At 44.5% G+C, this 23,261-nt stretch overlaps 1 protein-coding gene across 2 annotated transcripts in view; it reads left to right on the forward strand.

Moving 5' to 3' along the window:
* The window catches only part of THSD4 (thrombospondin type 1 domain containing 4), a 667,872-nt gene that overhangs the window by 599,466 nt on the left and 45,145 nt on the right, over nucleotides 1-23,261 (forward strand). For both annotated transcript variants that reach the window (XM_009429466.5, XM_009429468.5), the window contains 2 exons: nucleotides 15,167-15,342; nucleotides 17,739-17,835. In XM_009429466.5, coding sequence (XP_009427741.4) covers nucleotides 15,167-15,342; nucleotides 17,739-17,835 — 273 coding nt within the window. The remainder of the gene's footprint in view (nucleotides 1-15,166; nucleotides 15,343-17,738; nucleotides 17,836-23,261) is intronic.

A 23,261-nucleotide genomic window follows, 5' to 3' on the forward strand; every position in this document is an offset into this window, starting at 1 on the left:
TTATGATCAATAACGAGGTAGCCCAGGCTCCTCAAGCCAAGGTAACCTGGGAAGTTTAGTTTAAAAGGCTTTTGGGTAATGGTAGAAAACAGTGACTGGAATCGTCTTAATCCAATATGCCATCATTGTAATCTTAGAACCCCATATGCTCTGGTCCCTCCCATTGGGCAGGACAGCTACCACAGTGTCCTTGCCAAGCATCAAATTCCCCCTGTTCCAGGGCTGTGTGGCTACCCTCTGGCCTTTGGGAACTGCCCTCAGGAACTGTCTTGGTCCTTCCTGCTGTTTTCCTAATGAGCTCCTAGTATCCTCTGCAGGGCCCCAGAGGCTGTTGTATGGAGGTCACTGTGCCCACATGGCCCTCCGCCCACACCTATGTTGCTGATTCTTTCAGCAGCTGTTGCCCCTTGGGGTTCTGAAAAAGAGATATAGTGGGGTTTACACAATCTTACAGCATCTTACGTTTTATTGATGTCATGCTCGAATGTCTTCCATCTAGCTTGAAAATAGATTTATATAAGGCTTCATTGTGATATTTCACAATCCCCTCCCATCGCCATGACAACCAGGGTATCATTAGGGAGGAATCAGATGACTACTGTGAGCTTTGCCACCAAATCGGACATCAAAGTAGAATTTAGATATTGAGTCTCTCATCCTGCCTCTACCCCAGATAAATTCGTTTCCAACTTCTACCAAGCTACAGGGGTAATTTGAGCCATCTTAAATAATAGATTAGAAATGATTAAGATGGTACACTAAAGGGAAAGCATTGATGTTTTAACAGGCCTAACTAGTTAAAAGGATTTGTGGATGGATGTGAAACCTAAAAAAAATTGTACTGGACAATGTTTCAGAACCTGTGAGAAGCTGACTGTCCAGTTGCCCCCACACCTACTATCTTATTTCCTTGTTCCAATGTGGAGTAGAAGGTGAGCCATAGAACAAGACAAGCAGATATGGGGTCAAGTCATAGCTCCAATAGTTACTTACTGTGTGACTTTGGACAAAGTATCAGGTTGGTGCAATAGTTATTGTGGTTTTTGACATTATTTTTAATTGCAAAAACCGTGATTACTTTTGCACCAACCTTAATACTTAACCTTCCTGAACCTATTCTTCTCATCCACAAAACCCTGTCCCAGAGGATTATGAGATGAAGATAGTTTATATAAGCACTGAAATGTAAGCTTTATGAGGGCAAAGATGTGTGGTGGGTGTTGTGTGTTGGCGGGGGAGGGGTTCTGTTTTGCTCACTGCTGCTATCCCCAGCACCTAAAACAGTGCCTGACACATAGTAGGTGCTAAACTACTCTTTGTTGAATGGCAGAAAATGCCTGGCAGGGTGGTGCAGGCATGGGGTGGACTTTTAGGATAGGTTAGGATAGGTTAATGGATAAGCTTTAGGAGTGTCTATTGTACATGACTTCTAAAATTTAAAAGCAGAATTAATAAAATTAAATATAGCTAAAAGGATGCTGAAGTTTTGCCTTGGCATTTTCTTTTCTTAAGATAATGCTGGCCAGGAGCAGTGGTTCACTCCTGTAACCCCAATACTTTGGGAGGCTGAGGGGGGTGGATCACTTGAGATCAGGAGTTCGAGACCAGCCTGACCAACATGGTGAAACCCTGTCTCTCCTAAAAATATAAAATTAGCCGAGCGTGGTGACGCATGCCTGTAATCCTAGCTACTTGGGAGGCTGAGGCAGGAGAATCGCTTGTGGAGGTTGCAGTGAGCCAAGATCATGCCATTGCACTCCAGCCTGGGCAACAAAACTGCTGCAACACGCAATTTACCCACATAACAATCCTGCACATGTACCCCCAATCCTAAAATAAATAGATGAAAACTAAATAAATACAAATAAAAATAATGTCTTAAATTGTTACTGTGACAGAAATGTCTCCTACCTGTTCAACTAGTGAGTGGGTGGACAAGCTGCCATCATTAGATACATAACCCTTATAACTCCAGAGACATAAGTGGGTCAGTCTTGCAGGAGTATGGCATGCGAGAATCACAACTCGACACTCAAAATAATTAAACAGGAATTTGTTTATGTACATCTGTTCCCAAAGGACATTAAAATTGATATTCAGTTATTGCTTGGAGTTCTAATACTCAAAAACACCAAAGTTTGGGTTCATTTGTGTCTCTACAAAACCCTTGTATTAAATTAGCATCTATGTACATCCTGTGTTTTTTAGGTTAACTACTTCTGCCATTAGCAGTCCGTTTGGTAGTCAGGAATGAATTCCTGCCATCATCTTGGAACCCATGGCGACAGTGCCTTGTTGGTTACAACTCTGAATGGATCATTTGAAATTCCCCTCACAATCTTGCATCTTTTCATTGGATTCAAGCTTATACTTCAAATTTCCTATGTTTAGTCCTAACTTTTGGAATTTTTGTTTAATTACCCGAATTCCCAGCATTGAATGGGCTTTGGATTCTACAGTGCTTAAAACAGAAATGGAATTTAGTTGTGTGTTTATATTTTTTTTAATGAGAGCAGGTAATTAGAACAGAATGTGGAAGCCATTGTGTGTGTATGTGTTTGTGTGTGTGTTGTAAAATCAAAGAAAGAACTATCCTATGTTGGTTCATAGTATAATAAAATTTAAAACATCAGCTGTCCATGACATTGAGAACAACCCTTCCACTTATTCCCCGACGTCATTGCAATTTAGTCGCAGATTTGGGGCTCAAAATTTGGAATTAGGCTCTGGGTTTTTTTTTTTTTTTTTCCCTCTATTTAGGATAGGTCTATTTAACACTGGCTTCAAATATTGGTGTTTTAGTCTTTTGCAAGCCAATCAAAACACCCACCACTCCACAACCACCAAACATGCCAACCCTGAAGCAAGCACACACATGAATTAGATGATAGGGATGTGTATTAGTTACCTGTGGCTGCCATAACAAGATACCACAAACTGGGTGGATTAAAACAACAGAAATTCATTCTCTCACAGTTCTGGAGACCGGAATTCTGAAATCAAGGTGTCAGCAGGATTGGTTCCTTCCTGAGGGCTTAGAGCAAGAATCTGTTCCGTGACCCTCTATCAGCTTCCAGCGCTTGCTGGCAATCCTTGGCCTCCCTTGGCTTGTGGCTTCCTAACTCCAGTTCCAGCCTTTGTTTTCACGTGGCATTCTCACTGTGTGTCTGTGTCTGCCTGTCCAAATTGCCTTCTTTTCTAAGGACGCCAGTCATACTGGATTTAGGGCCCACCCTAATGCAGCATGAGCTCATCTGAATAACATCTTCAAAGATCCTATTTCTAAATAAGGTAACATTCACAAGTTCCAGGTGGATATGAATTTTGGGAGGACACTATTCAACCCAGTATAGGATATGTTTGGCCATGCAATTACCACATAAATGAAAGAAGTAAATCCACACTACAGTGCAATCGTGCTGTAGGATTGCACTGTAGTACTATGCTAGAATCGCACTGGAGTATTGATTTAATTCTTTTTGTTCATAGAGCACTTTCCTGTTTTATAGAGTGTGTGTGGGGGGGGGGTGTGTGTGTGTGTGTGTGTTGGTTTTTGGGTTTTTTTTTTTTGTAGTCTAATGACCAGTGCTTTAGATCATAGCTGACTGTACTTGTGGGGTGATGCCAGGCCAGCGAGTGGGCTGTTATCCTGCCCAGCCATGATGCACACCTGACTGCACACTATCATCCTCCTACCCGACTTCCAGGGCCTTTTTCCCTCAAACCAAGCAGGTCTCACTTCTTGGGGCATCCCCCCTTGCAGTATATACAGGATGCTTCTTTCCTCATGTGTTCTGGTCACTCACATAGAATCCTGGACTTTCCTCATGTAGAATCCTAATATTTAACTCCATGAGGTCACCAAAGATGTTTCTCCATGGGAACTTCTGGGTCAGACCTGACCAGATGACCAAGAACCATAAAAGCTGAATTCTGACCCCACCTCGGATATCTCATTTTTTAGACAACTCCAGTTTTCCCTCTCTGTGCCAGGAGGAAGATGCATTCTGGGGCACATGTTGCTGCCTTTTGCATACATATGTGAGCCCTGATAAGATACTTTTCCTCTTCCTAGTGATGGGTTTCTGTTTTTGAAAATGGGCCTTCTTGGCTTCTGGTGTTTTGTAACAAATACCCAATGAGTCATTACTAAACACTAGCTCTTTACTGACACTGTGGACTATAACAAAGAAATTTAAAACCAGGCTCCAGAGGCCTAGGGGATTGGCTAAGTAAACTGAGGTAGGTGAATGCCATGGAATTCTATATGGCAGTTAGAAAGCAGTTATCTAGATGGACATTTCAGCAACAAAGACAGTATAAAAAGCAAAGGGAAAACCCAGTAACATTTATGTAAATTACATGTCTGTATCACATTAGTGTAGGTGCTTGTTGGGATAGCCAGGGACTGATGGTGGTGGAATCTGGCATAAAGGGAAAAATAAGACAAGACAGGTGGACCTTATACAACAAAATTGCCACAGGCTAAAGAGTCTGATTAATTCGCCTTTCTGCTCCTGAGGTTAAAAAAAAATCTTGAGAAACTTAAATACGGCATTTAGGATAGCAAAAAAAAAAAAAAAAAATCACAAAAGCAATTGATTAAACATCAAAGAGCAGGGCATAGACGCTAAGATTAGGGATGAGAGTTAGAAGCAGGAGCTAGCAGCACGGGAGACAGAGGAGCGGTGATGGGGCCATTAAGTGACCAGCCCTTGAACAAGACCCCCCACCACCATGAGAGGGGGCTGCCAGCATTACTTGGCGATATCTATTGAGTGTCTGTTGGTCAGGTACTAAATGAGACAGGGCTCCTGCCCTGTGAAAAACTTACAGCAGGCTGGGCGCAGTGGCTTATGCCTGTAATCCCAGCATTTTGAGAGGCCAAGGTGGGAGGATCACTTGAGCCCAGGAGTTTGAGACCAGCCTGGGTAACAAAGCAAGTCCCTTTCTCTACAAAAAAATAAAAAATTAACTGGGCATGGTGGTGCACACCTGTAGTCTCAGCTACTCGGGAGGCTAAGGTAGGAGAATTGCTTGAGCCTGGGAAGTTGAGGCTACAGTGAGCCATGATCATGCCATTGCATGCCAGCCTGGGCGACAGAGCGAGACCCTGTCTCAAAAAAAAAAAAAAAGATTGCAAAAACTGGAATCTGAGTAATGGGAGAACAATTTCTTTTTTTAGAGGAGGGAATTAGGAAGCAACTACTTTGGGATGAGAAAGATATCAGGTTTCTCTTCTAGATAAATTGGGCTACAATGAGACCCATTGACAAAATTAGCCTCCTGGAATTCCTTCTGAAGGGCAGACATAGTCCTTCCCTGCTCGTAGCAAGTGGACAGCTCAGGCTGAAGAGGGGAGCGTGGCCTGAGATGGCCACAGTTGCAGGGCTGGTTCTGTCCATGGGCTGGGAGAGGCATGGTAGGTACGTGAGAACTGTTTGTGTCGTGAATGAACTTTGGGTATCACACGCTACCCATCTTCCTATTTAGCTGCCAGTGTAGGCTCCTAAAACCAGATCTCAGTTGTTGTATCCTGATCAAAAATCTTTTAGGCATCCCAGTGCCCACAATCAGCCCTCGCAGTCTGCCTGATGTCTTCCATCCAAATTCATCTCCAGGGGCTCCCATCTATGCACGCTCCCAGCGCCCCACAACTTCCCTTCTCCATCCTTCTAAGGTCATGCCCCCTCCTCCCTCTGTCTTTGTCCATGCCATTCTTCAAGACCCCCGATGCCCTTCCTTCATCCTCTGTCCGGTGACCCACTCCTCCCTGCAAATCTCTGCTCAAATGCCACCCGCTCTCTGAGAGCCTCTACATCTCGTGGAAATTTTACCAGCCTCTCTGGTCACGTTGTATTGGCATGTGTCTGACTGCTCCATGGACTCAGCTCCCAAAGTCATGAGCTGTACCTTTACAACCCCCAATACTTTTTTGACCAGTTTGTTTTCTTCTTATACCATAGGTGGGATCAATTTCATACAACATTATTTGAGGCTTAAACATACATAAACTTTCTTTAAAGTTAAACCACACAAACTTTAAAGTTAGTATTCAAAGGAAATTTGGAGTCAGAATAAATCAAACCTTCTAACATTTTAAAGAATGAGAATTAGACATACTTTGCTATAATTTAGCAATGAAATAAGAACAAAGCCTTGGCATTTCCCTTCGTTCAAACCCCTTACAACCTGTGATTAGAGTGCCAAAGAGAAAGCCAGCCTTCTTTCTCTGATCCTCTCTGATTTTCAGTCCAAATGTGTTACATCATGTTTTAGAAACTCACACAGGTTTGAGTCCATCCAAACTCAAAATGCCAAAGTGAATCTGACTGAAAAAAAATTACTGTGTGATATCTGCGTATATTTGTTTAACAGAAACCATAATTTGGACATTACATCAAACTAGACTTGGTCTACCTAAGAAGAAATGTTTGCTTTTCTTTTAACAGAATTTTAATGCATTACCGCATGTGTTTGCCATTTTGGTCAGAAGGAAAGAAGGACATTTTGGAGATTAGAATTCTTAAACAGGAATATCCAGATGGAAGCAGAACTCCTAGGCAGTCTATGGGTACCTTCTCAGAACAGTGTTTTAAACTCATAAAATAAAATACAGAAGAGTACAAAGGAAACCAATTCTCTTGAAATACAATTATCAAAACATATATTTTTTGAGACAAGGTCTCACTGTGTCTCCCAGGCTGGAGTACGGTGGCACGATCTCAGCTCACTGCAGCCTCAACTCCCTAGGCTCAAGCAATCCTCCCACCTCAGCCTCCCAAGTAGCTGGGACTACAGGTGTGTACCACCACACTTAGCTATTTTGTTAATTCTTTGTAGGGATGGGGTTTCTCCATGTTGCCCAGGTTGGTCTCAAACTCCTGCTCTCAAACAATCTGCCTGCCTCGGCCTCGCAAAGTGCTGGGATTACAGGCAAGAGCCACTGCATTTGGCCATCAAAATACTCTTTAACAAACAAATTTGCTGTGTAATAACATGTGCTTTTTTTTCTTTTTCTTTCTTTTTTTTTTTTTTTTTTTTTGAGACAGGGTCCCACTCTGTTTGAGACAGGGTCCCACTCTCAGGCTGGAGTGCAGTGGTACAATTATGGCTCACTGTAGCTTCAACCTCCTGGACTCAAGGGATCCTCTCTCCTCAGCCTCTTAAGTAGCTGGGACCACAAGTGTGTACCACCACTCCTGGCTAATTTTTTTACTTTAGATAGAGACAAGGTCTCCCTATGTTGCCCAGGCTGGTCTTGAACTCCTGGGCTAAAAGGATCCACCCACCTAGGCCTCCCAAAGTGCTGGGATTACAGGCATGAGCCACTGTGCCCAGCCATATGCTTCTTTAACATTAAAATAGGAGACCTCCTAGAAGATCTAATAATTATCATAATTTCAAAATAGTTATGAGTTCTTAAATAATATTTCAAAATATCAGTAACTTCTGTAAAGTCCCATGAATATCTATATGATTTCTGTCGGTGATAGAGTCACAGTCCTGCATACTATTATGGGTGTTACCATATTCATAATAAAACTAAATGCTAAATTTCAGTTGGAGGTTAGTGAAAATAAAGATGGAATTCACAGAACCCACCAAGGCAGTACAGGAAGAGTTATATTTCATTTTCAGGGTATCCACATTAGCTAACACATTCTGAGACCCATTTGGGTTCATGCCCTTGTGTGGGATTCCGTGGAAGCTCATATTTTAGACCAGAAATGGCAAAGAAGCCAGGCTTCCAACCTCCAGCTGGCATTGTACTGGTGGCCAATGATGTCTGACACTTCAGTATTGAGTTTGTTCAGCTACTTACCGTAGCTTCCAAGAACTGCTGAAGCATTACAAAGCTTGCAATTTGTTGCTAGGAGAAATTTTTTTTTTTTTTAAGCTAACCTATCTCCCAGCCAGAAACTAGGAAGAACTTCACCTTCATTTCTCAAAGAAGGAAACAAACATTTAGATCATAGTCATGTGTCTGCTGTAAGGAAACCAGCTTCTTTATTTTGGTTGTAGGAACAAGTTGTTGGGTCATCATCACAATGGGCATTAAGATTATGGGATTATGGCCAGGCATGGTGGCTCACACCTGTAATCCCAGCACTTTGGGAGGCCGAGGCAGGCGGATCACTTGAGGTCAGGAGTTTGAGACTAGCCTGGCCAACATGGTGAAACGCTGTCTCTATTAAAAAATACAAAAAAAGACCGGGTGCGGTGGCTCACCCCTGTGCCTGTAATCCCAGCACTTTGGGAGGCTGAGGCAGGCAGATCACAAGGTCAAGAGATCGAGACCATCCTGGCCAACATGGTGAAACCCTGTTTCTACTAAAAATACAAAAATTAGCTGGGCATGGTGGTGCCTATAGTCCAGCTACTGCTACTGGGGAGGCTGAGACAGGAGAATCACTTGAACCTGGGAGGTGGAGGTTGCAGTGAGCTGAGATTGTGCCACTGCACTCCAGCCTAGTGACAGAGCGAGATTCTATCTTAAAAAAAAAAATTAGCTGGGTATGGTGGCACATGCCTGTAATCCCAGCTACTTAAGGGGCTGAGGCAAGAGAATCATTTGAACCCAGGAGACAGAGGTTGCAGTGAGCTGAGATCGTGCCACTGCACTCCAACCTGAGTAACAGAGTGAGACCCTGTCTCAAAAAAAAACCTAAATAAATAAAAGATTATGGGATTAAAGTATATGATAATCAGGGCTTGCATATATAAGCTCTTGTTATATGAATCTTGGAGAATGGCATTGTTGGTACCCACAGTTTAGGCCAAAAATATTTGCCCAGCACCAAGACTGGAATAAGGGGCCAGGCATGATGGCTCACACCTGTAATCCCAGCACTTGGGGAGGCCAAGGAAGGAGGATTCCTTGAGCCCAGGAGTTCGAGGTTACAGTGAGCTATAATGGTGCCACTGCACTCCAGCCTGGGTGACAGAGTGAGTCCCTGTCTCAAAAAAAAAAAAAAAGGAATAAAACCCAAATGTCAAATGAGAGTGAAGGTATCTTTATATTGACATAGCCATGAGGTTGCCCTTCAAACAGGCTTTGTTAAAGCTTGACCTTCAGTGAACACAGCGTCTAGCAAAAGCCAGGAGCCACCTGCACCTTTTTGTGAGGTAGTTCTGGATGCCATTCCTAGCCCTGGAACTGCTTGCAGGCATATAAATTGTAGCCGCAGCTGTTTTTGATATGCAAGGCCAGATGGGGGCTAGTTTTTGAGCTGTTTCAGAAGCCAATTCATGGACCTATGGAATCAGGACCACATTTGCTAATAATCTGTTGTGGCATTTTAAAAATTATTTGCTATTGTATGATTCAAGATTAACCCAAACCTTTAGAGAGAATGAGTGAGTAATAGTAATAGATGGTAAAAAGATTCAAGGTACCAATTTTTAATCTCATAGGGAGGTCCTTGCAGATTCCTCCTGTGCTGTCTTTCAAATGGTTCTTTAATGGACTTTTTAGTTACCAGATGATAACCTCTTCTACGATATTCCCATTAAAAGCAATAAAATCGTGGCCAGAACCTACCTCAATTCTGCGTTTTTGATGTGTGAATGGGATTGTAAGAAGAAGTTATAAAAAAGAGAAAAGACCTTTCACAAGTATTTCTGCTTGTACCATGTCCATTACATTGATTCAAAATGTTTAAACTTTAAAGAAGGTAATACATGCATATGGTAAAACAAATTGTAAAGGGCAGTAAAGAGACATCAAATGAGAAATAAATGTCTCCCTTCTTATCTCCCATCCCAACATAAACCCCAGTTCCTGTCCCAAATGTTAATAGTTTTGTGACTATCCTTCTCTAAACATTTTATGTATATATTTTCTGTCTATGCTTTTATTTAAAAGTATGCACAAACGGGATTATACCAAACACACTGTTCTGAATTTTTCTTTCATTCACAAATGTATAATGGAATTCTTTCCATACCCACACACACCGACCTAGCTCATTCTTTTTCGAGTCACTTGGTATTCCATTGTGTGGATAGCCAGTGTTACAACCATCTTAAGCAATGTTCTATGGATGGACATTTAGGCGAGTTTTTTTTTCTCTATTTAAAAAAAATCGGCAGATAATATCCTTGTTAGAAACATTTTTGTATACTCATAGAAGTATATCTCTCAAGTAGTTTCCTAGAAGTAGAGTTTTTGGGTCAGGGTGTATGGGCATTTCAAGTTTTAGCCGTGTAATCAAATTGCCCTCCAATATGGCTGAGTCTGTTTACATTACTACCAGCAATGCCATCAATACTTGCTTGCTTACCCACCTGGCAATACTTGCAATATTAAATTTTTTTTAATGTTTGCTAATTTGGACGGTCAGGATGATCCCATTGTGGCTTTGATTTTCATTTCTTGAATTATAAGTAAGGCAGAGCATCTTTTCATTTGCTTATGGAGTACTTGTACTTGGTTTTCTGTGAATTGCCTATTTATTATTCTTTGCTTTTCTTTTGAGCTCTTTGCCCTTGTCTACTGTGTAAACATTCAGTTCTTACTATGTGGTGAGCACTATGCTAGACTCTCAAAGTGTAATGGAGATGAAATCTTTTGGAGCTGGCAGTGTACTAGGAGACAAACATTGATCAAATAATTCTCTCAGTAAGTGTATGGACAAACTGAATTAAACTGAATTAAATGCCTTGAAGGAAAGTTTCTTGCATCCCTTAGAGCATGGCAGGGAAGAGAGGGGGCTGGACTAGGGGTGGGAGAAGACTGTCCTGGAGAAATTGACATCTAAAGAATGAATAGGGCCAGGCACAGTGGCTCACACCTGTAATCCCAGCACTTTGGAAGGCCAAGGCAGGAGGATCGCTTGAGCTTAAGAATTCAAGACCCAGCCTGGGCAACATGGTGAAACCCCCATCTCTACAAAACATACAAAAATTAACCGATTGTGGTGGTGCACACCTGTGGGAAGCTGAGGCGGGAACATTGCTTGAGCCTGGGAGGAGGAGGTTGCAGTGAGCAGTAAGCCATGATTGTGCCACTGCACTGCAGCCTGGGAAACAGGAGTAAACCCTTGTCTTTATTTAAAAAAAAAAAAAAAAAAAGAATGAAGAGAACTTGGAGTTGAGGGAGGAGCATTTCTGGAAGAAGGGACAGCACCGTGGAGGGAAGATGATGTTGTAGATGGGCTAAAAGAAGGCCCAGGAGCAGAGCACAGAGAGAAGAACAGTGATGCAAGATAAGGCTGGGCTGCAGCATCTGGGGGAGGAGGCCTCTATGATGGGATATATATATATATATATATATTTTTCCCCCCCCAAGATGGAATTTTGCTCTGTCACCCAGGCTGGAGTGCAGTGGCGTGGTCTCGGCTCACTGCAACCTCCACCTCCTGGGTTCATGCCATTCTCCTGCCTCAGCCTCCCAAGTAGCTGGGACTACAGGTGCCCACCACCACACCCAGCTAATTTTTTGTATTTTTAGTAGAGACGGGGTTTCACCGTGTTGGCCAGGATGGTCTTGATCTCCTGACCTCGTGATCCGCCAGCCTCAGCCTCCCAAAGTGCTGGGATTACAGGCGTGAGGCACTACGCCCAGTCTTTTTTGCCTAGAGCAATAGAAAGCCATTGACGAATTTTGAGCCATCGTTGGTAATCTAATCTACATTCTGAAAATACTGTTCTAGCTGAACAGAAGAGAAACAGGAAGATCAATTAGAAGATATTTTATTAGTCCAGATGAGATCTCATGGTAGCCTGGCCCTGGATTATGGCAGTGGACATGAAGAGAGGCGGAGGAGGTTAAATACGATTTGATGACGGGTTAGATTAGGGGGGATAGGAAGAGAGGAGGTATCCAGGATGATTCCTGGGTTTCTGATTACATGGATGGTGGTACCATTTACTGAGATAAGAAACACTGAGGCCGGGGTTGGGTTCAGCCTTAGACAAGACATCTGACTAAAGCTGGCAAGGAGGTAATTACATATGAAATTCTAAGGCCAGAGGCAAAGTTTGGCCTGTCAACATAAATTTGTGAGTCATTCACATATGGTAGTTGAAATCATGGTCCTAGGAAATTGCTCATGAAAGGAATATAGTGCCCAAAGCAGGTCTACTCTTATTCCTTAAGAAATTCTGATATTTAATAGCCAGGTAGAGAAAGATGAGACAGAAAAGAAAACAGAAATGAGCAGCCTGAGAGCAGGAGGAAAGCAAGGGGAGTGTGGTTCCCAGAAGCTGGGGTGAGAGTGTTTCAAATAGGATGGAATAGTGCCAAGTGCTGCCGAGACATCTGAAAAGAGGAGGCCTGGGAAACACCCATTGGATTTAGCAACATGGGGGTCTTGGTGACGCTAATTTTAAATTTCCTCAATGGAATGATGGGGGCAGGAGCCAGATTGGAGATGGTTGAGGAATTAGTGGGAAGTGAGAAAATGGTAGACATTATATGGACCACTTTTTTTTTTTTTTTTTTTTTTGAGACTGGAGTGCAGTGGTGCGATCTTGGCTCACCACAACCTCCATCTCCCGGGTTCAAGCAATTCTCCTGCCTCAGCCTCCTGAGTAGCTGGGATTACAGGCATGCGCCACCACGCCTGGCCAATTTTGTACTTTTAGCAGAGACGGGGTTTCTCCATTTGTTCAGGCTGGTCTGAAACCCCCGACCTCAGGTGATCTGCCCGCCTCAGCCTCCCAAAGTGCTGGGACTACAAGCATGAGCCACTGTGCCCAGCCACACCACTTTTGAAGAAGTGTGATTCTTCATAAAGAATAGCCCCAAATCTATTCTTCCTCAGTTTCCACCCTTGACCCTTTTTTGCTACTCAGTAAGCTGAATTGATCTTGTAACTCAGTAGTGAAAGGTCTGCAGCTTTGCCCTCCCTGCAGCCATGGCACCAGCCAGCCCAGTGTGGAGTCTGCAGGGGGAGCCCAGCCGGAGTTTGGGCCACTCCAGCCCCTCTGTGCAGTTTCTGATTCTACAGGCCAGAGCTCTGGGAAGGCCCATTGTAGGAACGCTGCTGAAAAAATGAGTTTAAGAAAAAGTTCTTATATTTTAGTGGTACCTACTGAAAAGTTGAAGGATACATATTTGCAATATGACACAAGAGAAGCCATGAGCTGATCCTTGTTGAAGCTGAGCAATGGGTACATGGGGGTTTATTATATTGTTCACACCACTTTTGCATATGTATACATTTTTCCATAACAAATTATAAAAAGTTAAATTTAGGAATTCTATAAACCGAAGGTGCAAAGAGCCAGTGGCCATCACAGGTCCACTATGTACATAGCACTTAAAACAGGACCTTTGGCTGGGCGCAGTGGCTCATGCCTGTAATCCCAGCACTTTGGGAGGCTGAGGCGGGCGGATCATCTGAGGTCAGGAGTTCAAGACCAGCCTGACCAACATGGTGAAACCCCGTCTCTACTAAAATACAAAAATTAGCAGAGCGTGATGGTGAATGCCTGTAATCTTAGCTACTCAGGAGGCTGAGGAAGGAGAATTGCTTGAACCCAGGAGGCGGAGGTTGCAGTGAGACGAGATCGCACCATTGCACTCCAGCTTGGGCAACAAGAACGAAACTCCATCTCAAAAAAAAAAAAAAAAAAGTACCTTCTCTAAACCAGTCCTCCTTTGGCTTGTGGATTTCCAGGTGCCAAGGGTAGCTGAAGAAATTCTATTTGCAGATGCCACCCTTTCTTCTCCTGTTAACTCCAACACCTTGTTCCTTGCCCCCTTCTCCTTTCGTACCCACCTCCTGAGTACACACTCGAAATCACAGGTCTGACTCCTATGGGCCTCATGAACTTGAACAAGTTCCCTCCCATCTCTGAGCCACTCTGAAAAATGGGGATTATAACATCTGCTGTGCAATGTTGTGACGATTAAATTTGACAGTGCACGTGCGGTATCTAACACAGCCCACAGCCTCAGATGCCCAGGAACTCAGGAAGGTCATAGAAGTGAATGAAGCTGACCAGGTACACGAGAAAATCATGTGACCCTCTTAGCTTTAGCTTTGCCACTTGTAGTAGACATGTAAGTAGAGAGAATTATAAGAAAAATTCTGGGCCAGGTGCAGTGACTAACACCTGTAATCCCAGCACTTTGGGAGGCTGAGGCAGGCAGATCGCTTGAGCTCAGGAGTTTGAGACCAGCCTGGGCAACATGGCAAAACCCCATCTCTTAAAAAAAAAAAAAAATATATATATATATATAGACACACACACACACACACACACACACACACACACACACACACACAAGCCAGGCATGGTGGTACATGCCTATAGTCCCAGCTACTCAGGAGGCTGAAGCAGGAGAATTCCTTGAGCCCAGGAGGTTGAGGCTGCACTGAGCCAGGATCATACCACTGCACTCCAGCCTGGGCGATGGAACAAGACTCCGTCTCAAAAACAAAAAGGGGAGGGCTGGGAGGGGAGAAGAAATTGGATAAGAAAAAGAACAATGCAAGTATGATAAATGATATAAATCACCCATATTCATAAATAAAGGGGTAATAAACTGAGACTTAACCTCAGTGTTGGGGGTCAACAGGGAGGGGTGGGGACTGGCGCAAATCAGAGCATATAGGGCCCATCTGAGAGGGACAGCCATCCTGGGCTCCAGCCGATTGCTGCCATGAGGGAGTGTGAAGCCAATGTTAACATGTCTTCCTGGTTTATAAGAGAAGCCAGAACTCTAAATTTTTTATGTGAAATATTTCAATTCTTAAATTTGGGCTCAGTTATTTTTTTTAATAACACTACAGAAGCCAAACTAAACCCATTTATGGGCCAAAATCAGCTCGTGGGCTGCCAGTGTGCAACCTCTCACCTAGATAATGGTATATAATATAAATCCGTTTCCCTTCCCCCCTTTTTTCTCTTCCTCCTCTTTCTCCTTTCCCTCCCATTTTCCACATCCTTTTCACCTAACCAGCCCCCACCCTACATTTCTATACTAAGTCCAAGTGATAGAAGGGATTAGGGTGGGTTGAAGCAGTGATTAAGCCCAAGGGGATGTAATCTAGATGCCTAATGGTGCCCCAGGGCCTGGATCATTGCCTGGCACATAGTGGATCCTAACAAAAACCTTGATGAATGAAGAAGCCAGAAACTGGGGGAGTCAGTTCTGTTTCTTGTGCACACCCTGGGCTTACCCAAAGAACTGTCTAATTTTTCTCAACAGCCTTGCGAAGTCGTTCTGGACGCTCCATCATCAATGGGAACTGGGCAATTGATCGACCAGGAAAATACGAGGGCGGAGGGACCATGTTCACCTACAAGCGTCCAAATGAGATTTCAAGCACTGCCGGAGAGTCCTTTTTGGCGGAAGGTCCCACCAACGAGATCTTGGATGTCTACGTGAGTTTGGATGTTTCTGGACTGTTCTTTGGATTTTGAATCTTGTTACTTCTAAGGAACATACTCTGAACAAATACGCAACAAATCATTGCCCATACTCAAGAAAAACCCTTTGAGCAGAGCCTGTTGGAGGCACTCCTTGAATGCTTGGCGTTCATCTTTGCCTTTACTTCTGAATGGGCCCAGCTCACAGCAACCGCCAACTCCACCAGATGCTTATTACCTTCGGAGTTTATTGACCCAGTAAAACCAATTTTACTTGTTGAACCAAATCAGAGGCAAAACATGCCCTTTATTTCATGAGCATTGGATCTCCTCCAGGCACTTTCCTTATAATGCTAATTTGGCATGTTTTCTTTTTATGGCAAAAGAAAGCAAGAGCCTAAAGGAAGGCAGGACTGCTCCCAGCTCCCAGCCCTGTTCAAACTCTGAGAGCAAATGAAGAAAGGAGAGCTCCAGAGCCCTCCAGATGAAACAATAAAGCTGAGAGTCACAGTAGAGAGATTTACTAGAAGCTCCCTGCTTCATAGAAGACAAAACCTTAATTTCTTTTACGTGAAACTAAGATATTAAATTGCTCAAGAGTTTTAAATGGTCCTTACGTTCAAAGGAAACCACTAGAATTCAATCTTCTTAAAAGACCAGGAAATAAAGGGTGATAAGGCATAAAAGCTTGAAATAACATTTTGATAAAAAGATTGAGATCACCCATGAATATACACACATTATTTCTGTCCCCAAAGCTGAGCTGATTAACATATTTGCTGTGTCAGAGTTTTAGAAATATTATTAATTGCATTGTCATTACTTCTCCACCTACACACAGTTCTATGTCCTTTCCTCTTGGGCCTAGTGGACTCGAAATTACAAAGGAAGCCTTGTTGTAGTTTATTTTGGATTTTTTTTAGACTGTCCAGTTGGTTGGTTGAATCTGAATATATTTTAAATGGCATCAGAGGTAAAAACTCAGGTTGTTAAAGGTCTACTGCGGTTGGTCTAGGAATGGAAGCCAACAGCAATTTCATAAACGGGACAAGGTTTTGCACTGGCAGAATGCTCAGGCAGAAGAGGCACCATAGAGGGAGGGAGGATTTCCAGCCACAGACCGAGAGGAAGATTGTGTGAAAAGGGAGCGAGGGGATGAGGGATACACAGCAGGAACCTGAGGTCACACAACCGTGTCCCTCGGGGATTCAGTGCCCACCACGTTTCTGCAACGCCGATGGTTTGATATTGGTTCCTGGGTAGGAGAATCCCAGGGGTTCTCAGGTCTGCCTTCCTTTGGGTAATTTATAAAATGAAGACCCATTTCATCAGTAGGGAGTGGCAAGAGATCATGGCATAAACAGGAAGAATAGACATAGGACCCACCATGCAGGAGTGACTCAGAGATGCTTCTAGCTGGAAAGGACCTTTGAAAGTCACATGATTCTAACCTCTTCCTTCCCCAAGGAAGAAATCAAAAACTGCAGGGTGAAGGGGCTTGCTCTAGGTTACACAGCTGGTCAATAGGAGAGCTGCTTTATAAAGCAGCAGAGACAGAAACATCAAACCCGACCGTGTCTCCTTGCACGGCTCATATTTACACTGTGGATTCTCATTCTGCTGCTGGGTTTAGCCCACCACCCTGCTCCCCATCAGGAAAGCCATGGGCAGCAAAGACTGTGTGCTCTAAATCCAATAGGGAGGGACGTATTCTGTTGGGCCATGCTCATTTAATATGTTTTCAGCCCAGACAATGTTCAGCTGCTGACTTCCACAGTCCTACGTAGATTCCTGCTTGCCATCCTATTTTTGTCATCATTCCTAAGAGAATATGACCCAGCAAGAGTTGGGTCCCTTCTACTTGTTTTCCTGGCCCCATGTCTTTGTGTTTCTGGGGCTTTCCCTGAATAAGAGGGAGAGACCTGGGGGCCAGCCTCACCAGCCAGGTCAAGAACTTTGAGGGAACCTAAAGCGTCCCGGGGTGGCTCTGTCCAGGAGGTCTGCTGCTTGTTCGCATGACTTTATCACACCACCTGGTGTTAAAACAGTTCTCCTGCCGTGTACACGTATTTATCTGTGTTGGATGTTTCGAGAGCACTGAGCAAAATCTAAGGACAGAAAGGTTCTGCTACCGTTGCTCCATCTTCTCCTTTGGAGTTTAGAAAATCTTGACTCTTAGCTTAGTTTTCTTCTGATTTGCTCGGCCTAAGTTCTTCATTCTTCAAAAGTAAATGACAAAAAGCCATCCAGAAATAACTTTGTTTAATCTGCCACAGGTTCACTGATATTACTGGATGCGTACTAGAGTGAACCAACCCAGTCATTTCTCAGTAGTTCTGCAAATGCCATTGAAACCCAGAAGGGGTGTGCATACGTGCCCAGTGCAGTAACACTGATTTTTGTGTCAGCAGATGATACACCAGCAGCCAAACCCAGGCGTGCACTACGAGTACGTGATCATGGGGACCAACGCCATCAGCCCCCAGGTGCCACCCCACAGGAGACCAGGTAGAATCCCTTGTCTTGTGGCCGGGGACTCTGATCATTTCCTTGTAAAGCCTTCTCTCTCTCAATTCTTGTGCATCCACCCTCTGTCTCTCGGTCAACACAGAGAAAATTGAGGGACGCGTATTTCAAAGCCAAGGGGCCTTGACATTGGAGCAGGCTTCACCATTTGTCTGAGCCTTCACTGATGAGACTGTTTCATTCACTCGATTCCAAAATGGCATGAGCATCCTGGGTCTGCCCTGCCAGTTCAACATTTGAAATGCTTTGTACTAGTTTCCAGGCCAGACAAGGGGGCTCATGCCTGTAATCCTAGCACTTTGGGAGGCCCACGCAGGTGGATCGCTTGGGCCCAGAGGTTCAAGACCAGCCTGTGCAACATAATGAAACCCCTGTCTCTACAAAAAAAATTACAGAAATTAGCCAGGCATGGTGGTGTGTGCCTGCAATCCCAGCTACTCAGGAGGCTGAGGTGGGAGAATCATCTGAGCCCAAGGAGGTTGGGGCTGCAGTGAGCCGTGATCAGACCACTGAACTCCAGCCTGGACAACAGAGTGAGACCCTATCTCAAAATTAAGAAAAAACAACACAAATTTACTCTCTTAGAGTTCTGGAGGTTAGAAGTCTGAAGTGGGTTTCATTGGGACAAAATGAAGGTGTCATCAGGGCCACTCTCTCTCCAGAGGCTCTAGGAGAGAACCCACTTCCTTGCCTTTTCCAACTTCTAGGAGCCACCTGCCTTCCTTGGTTCCTGGCCCCTTCCTCCACCTTCAAAGCCAGCAGGGTGGCACTTTCAAATCTCTCTCTGACCCTGGCCTCATCACATCTCCTCTCTGACTCTCATCTTCCTCTCTCTTTCCTTTATAAGGACCCTTCAGATTACACTGGGCCCACCCAAGTAATCCAGGATAATCTCTCCTTCTCAAAATCTGTAATTTAGTCTCACCTGCAAAGTCCATTTTTGCTATGTAAGGTAGCATGTTCACAGATTCCAGGGATTAGGATGTGGACATCTTTAGGGGGCCATTATCTGTCTACTATATGCCTTTTCTCTTGGTTCCCCTTTTGTTTTTTGTTAATAATACTTTGACCTATAAGACAAGAATAATGAGTTCACACCTAACAATCCATGTTGAGTCTTCCTGGTGGGCTCTGCTTGTGGACAGAGCAGGCAGCTTTCTCTCGGCTGACACTGGGCATGGGACTGCTCTCTGAGTCTGCAGACATTTCTCTACCGGAGGATGATGGAGCCCGCCACCCAAATGCAGACAGTCTTTTCCTTCCTTAAAATAGGAAGGTCTGCAGAAGTATTCATGGTAATTATAGCTCACACACACTGAGTCCTTGCTGTGTGCAAGGGCTTGGAAACTGCTGTGCTGAGCTCTTTGCGTAGATTAGTTCTTTGAATTCTCATGACAGACGGAGGTACTTGGAGGGAAGTACTATTACGAGCCTTATTTTCCGAGTAAGGAAACGGAAGCTTAGCAAGAATAAGTTAATAATTGTCCTGATCTCACACCTGGGCAGTGACCTGAGGAGGGCCTGTGACCATACTTTGTGCTTGTTATATCGCTGAGAGGTTACTTGGTCCAATCCCTACCCTAGGAGGAAATAAAGGCACAAGTGCCAAACCCGCCCCATCCATTCTTCTCTGAACTTTGGACGGGATAACCAGGTTATCTGATTGCTACACACTGGGGAGGACAACAGCTGGGTGCGTCCCCAGAACATGGGGTGGGTGTGTTGTCCGAACTCCAAGTCAGCAAACTCAGCGCAACAGAGAATTTTTATGTCATGTCCAGAAGCAATCCACAGTTTGAGAAACCAAGTTTGGGTAAGATTTCTGGGGTCCGTTGCTGGTTTACAGGGATAATCAGACAGACTATTTGAAATCTATCAGGATGATGATGATTTCTGTCAGGCCTGATGGGTCTCAGCTCATGAATAGCATGGGGGTTGTGGGATCAGCTCCCTGGGACAGGGCAGGCCTGGAGGGGTCACCTGTAAAAAGTTGGTAAGCAGGGGCATTGTGACCAGGCTTCCTCTTCCATGTCAATGGAGTCTGGAGGCAGAGTTGGAATCCAGCTCTGCACCTTTTTGCTGTGCACCCTCAGGCGGGTCAGCAACCTCTCTGAACACACACCCAGCCTACAAAATAGAAGAAAAACGCTATAAGGTGGTTTTTGGCAGGGGAGAGGACATGGGAAGAGATTGAATAAATTAGTTGTCCATCCTAGCGTAGAGCCCAGAACAAGGCACTGAAAAGACTTTTTAAATTTTTTTGTCCAACAACATCTTGGACAGTTCTCATTTATATCAACATGCCTGGTCCTGATTTTGTTGGTCATCTGTGCATGTCATATTTTAAACCATGAAGCATAATAACCAACTAAGTAAGAAAGCCCTGGCAAAAAATGCTGAGAGGCCTGGTGCAGTGGATCACGCTTGTGATCCCAGCACTTTTGGAAGCCGAGGTGGGCAGATTGCTTGAGCCCAGGAGTTCGAGACCAGCCTGGACAACATGGCAAAACCCCATCTCTGCTAAAAGTACAAAAAGCAGCTGGATGTGGTGGCACTCACCTGTAATCCCAGGTACTCAAGAGACTAAGACACGAGAATCACTTGAACCCAGGAGACACAGGGTGCAGTGAGCCTCCTGCACTCCAGCCTGGGTGACACAGTGAGACTCTGTCTCCCAAAAAAAAAAAAAAAAAATTGCTGAGAAAGCCCTAATTGTTGTTGTTGTTATTATTATTATTGCTGAAATGGGGTCTTGCTATGTTGCCCAGGCTGGTCTTGAACTCCTGGGCTCAAGCAATCCTCCCGCCTCAGCCTCCCAAAATGTTGGGATTACAGGCATGAGCCACCTCACCCAGCCCCCTTGTAGTTTTAACTGTGTTCTACAGTAACCCTAGAATTTGCCTCCTTATTTTCTATTAAAATGAGACATACTTGAACAATATTCAATCAAAATAGAAATATATACAGTCAAAAGCAACTGCCACATAATTGCCAAAACTTGGAAGCAACCAAGAAGTCCTTCAATAGGTGGATAGACAAAAACTAATGGAATATTATTTAGGGCTAAAAATAAATGAGCCATCACGTCACAAAGAGACATGGAGAAACCTTCCATGCATATTACTAAGTGAAAGAGGCCAATCTGAAAAGACTACCTATTGTTTGATTCCAACTATATGATATTCTAGAAAAGTTAAAACTATGGAGACAGTAAAAAGGTCAGTGGTTGCCAGGGGCTAGGAGGACAGAGGGATGAAAAGGTGGAACAGGGAGGATTTCAGGGCGGTGAAACTACTCTGTGTGATATTACACTGGCAGATGCATGTCACTGTGCACTTGTCCAGACCCACAGAATGTGCACCCCCAAGTGTGAACCCTCGTATGGACTATGAACTCTAAACAATAATGACACGTCCGTGTAGGGTCATCAGTTACACATGTACCAGTCTGATGTGGGATGATGGTAGTTAGGGACCCTGTGCCTGTGTGGTGGGAGGAGGTGTGTGGGAACTCTGTACTTTCTACTCACTTTTGCTGTGAACCTAAAACTGCTCTAAAAAAAAAAGTCTATTAAAAAAAAAAAAAGTCCACAGCTCCCAACCCCATGCCCTTCCCAGAGGGAGTCTAACCCTTTGGTGGGATTTTGCCTAGCCCTTTTCTGTGCATACACAAACATGTTTCCAGCCATTTGAATCATCATCTACAATCTCAGATGTGCAAGGAATATTGCATATTATTATTTTCCATTAGTCAATTTAAATCTGACCTCAACTTCACCCTTCTTTGAAACCAGTATATAATTCAATCGCAGTCTGCTTGGGGGTTACACTCACACACACACAGACACACACACACACATATTCTCACTCCAGATATAAGGAAAGATCTAGAGTCTTAGACAAGCCAAAACATTGGCTAGACCTCCCTGGTGGTCTGTCCACACTAATTCCGCTGAGGTGCCACCGGGAGCAGCCTCATGGGGCCTTCAGGTTAGGGCTCTGCTCCTTCCAATCTGCATGGGGGGCACAGGAAGCTGGTGAGGCTGGCAGCCAGGCCCCCCTCCCGCTGCAGGGATGGCTTCCTCCTGGGACACTGGACATTGTCTGGTACACCTAAGGATCCATGGCACTCAGGAAACCCAAGACTCCAGACTCCTACCTCTCCTCCACCTTGAAAACCTCTCTCTCTCTTTCTCACTCTCTCTCTCTCTCTCACTAGCTCTCTGTCTTGCTCTCTGTCTGTCCCTCTCTGTCTCTCTTACCATCTCCCTCTCTTTTGCTCTCTCTCTATCGCTCTCTGTCTCTCTCGCACTCTCTGTTTCTCTCTCTGTCTCTCTCTTGCTCTGTCTCTCTTGCTCTCTGTTTCTCTCTCTTGCTGTCTCTCTTGCTCTCTGTCTCTCTCTCGTTCTCTGTCTCTCTCACTTTGTCTCTGTCTTTGTCTCTCTTGCTCTCTGTCTCTCTTGCTTTCTGTCACTGTCCCTGTCTCTCTTGTTCTCTGTCTGTCTTCTTCTCTGTCTCTGTCTCTCCTGCTCTCTTGCTTTCTGTCTCTATCTCTCTGTCTCTCTTGCTCTCTGTCTCTTTCGCTCTCTGTCTCTCCTGCTCTGTTGCTTTCTGTCTCTGTCTCTCTCTCTGTCTCTCTCTCTCTGTCTCTCTTGCTGTCTGTCTCTCTCTCTTGCTCTCTGTCTCTGTCCCTCTCTGTCTCTCTTGCTCTCTGTCTCTCTTCTTCTCTGTCTCTCCTGCTCTCTTGCTTTCTGTCTCTATCTCTCTGTCTCTCTCTTGCTCTCTGTCTCTCTGTTGCTGTTTCTGTCTCTCTCTTGCTCTCTCTCCGTCTCTCTTGCTCTCTGTCTCTGTCTCTCTCACACTCTGTCTCTCTCTTGCTCTCTGTCTCTCTGTTGCTGTCTCTGTCTCTCTCTTGCTCTCTCTCCATCTCTCTTGCTCTCTGTCTCTGTCTCACACTCTGTCTCTCTCGCTCTCTGTCTCTCCTGCTCTCTGTCTGTGTCTCTCTCTTGCTCTCTATCTCTGACTCTCTGTCTTGCTCTCTTGCTCTCTGTTTCTGTCTCTCTCGCTCTCTGTCTCGCTCTCTTGCTGTCTTTGTCTCTCTCTTGCTCTCTGTCTCTCTTGCCCTCTCTGTCTCTCTCGCTCTCTGTCTCTGTGTCTCTGTCTTGCTCTCTGTATCTGTGTCTCTGTCTCTCTTGCTCTCTGTCTGTCTCTCTTGATGTCTCTCTTTCTTACTCTGTTTCTCTGTCTCTCTTGCTCTCTTGGTCTCTGTCTCTGTCTCTCTGTCTCTCTCTCACTTGCTCTCTCTCTCCCTTGCTCTCTGCCACTGTCTCTCTCTCCTCTCTCTCTTTCTCTCTCTCTCAAAATGTGCCCTCCTCCTCTCTCTGGGCTGGCCCCTCAGGGACATCCACT

Source organism: Pan troglodytes, chromosome 16 (genome assembly GCF_028858775.2).
Source record: "Pan troglodytes isolate AG18354 chromosome 16, NHGRI_mPanTro3-v2.0_pri, whole genome shotgun sequence".
NCBI classification, from domain to species: Eukaryota; Metazoa; Chordata; class Mammalia; order Primates; family Hominidae; genus Pan; species Pan troglodytes.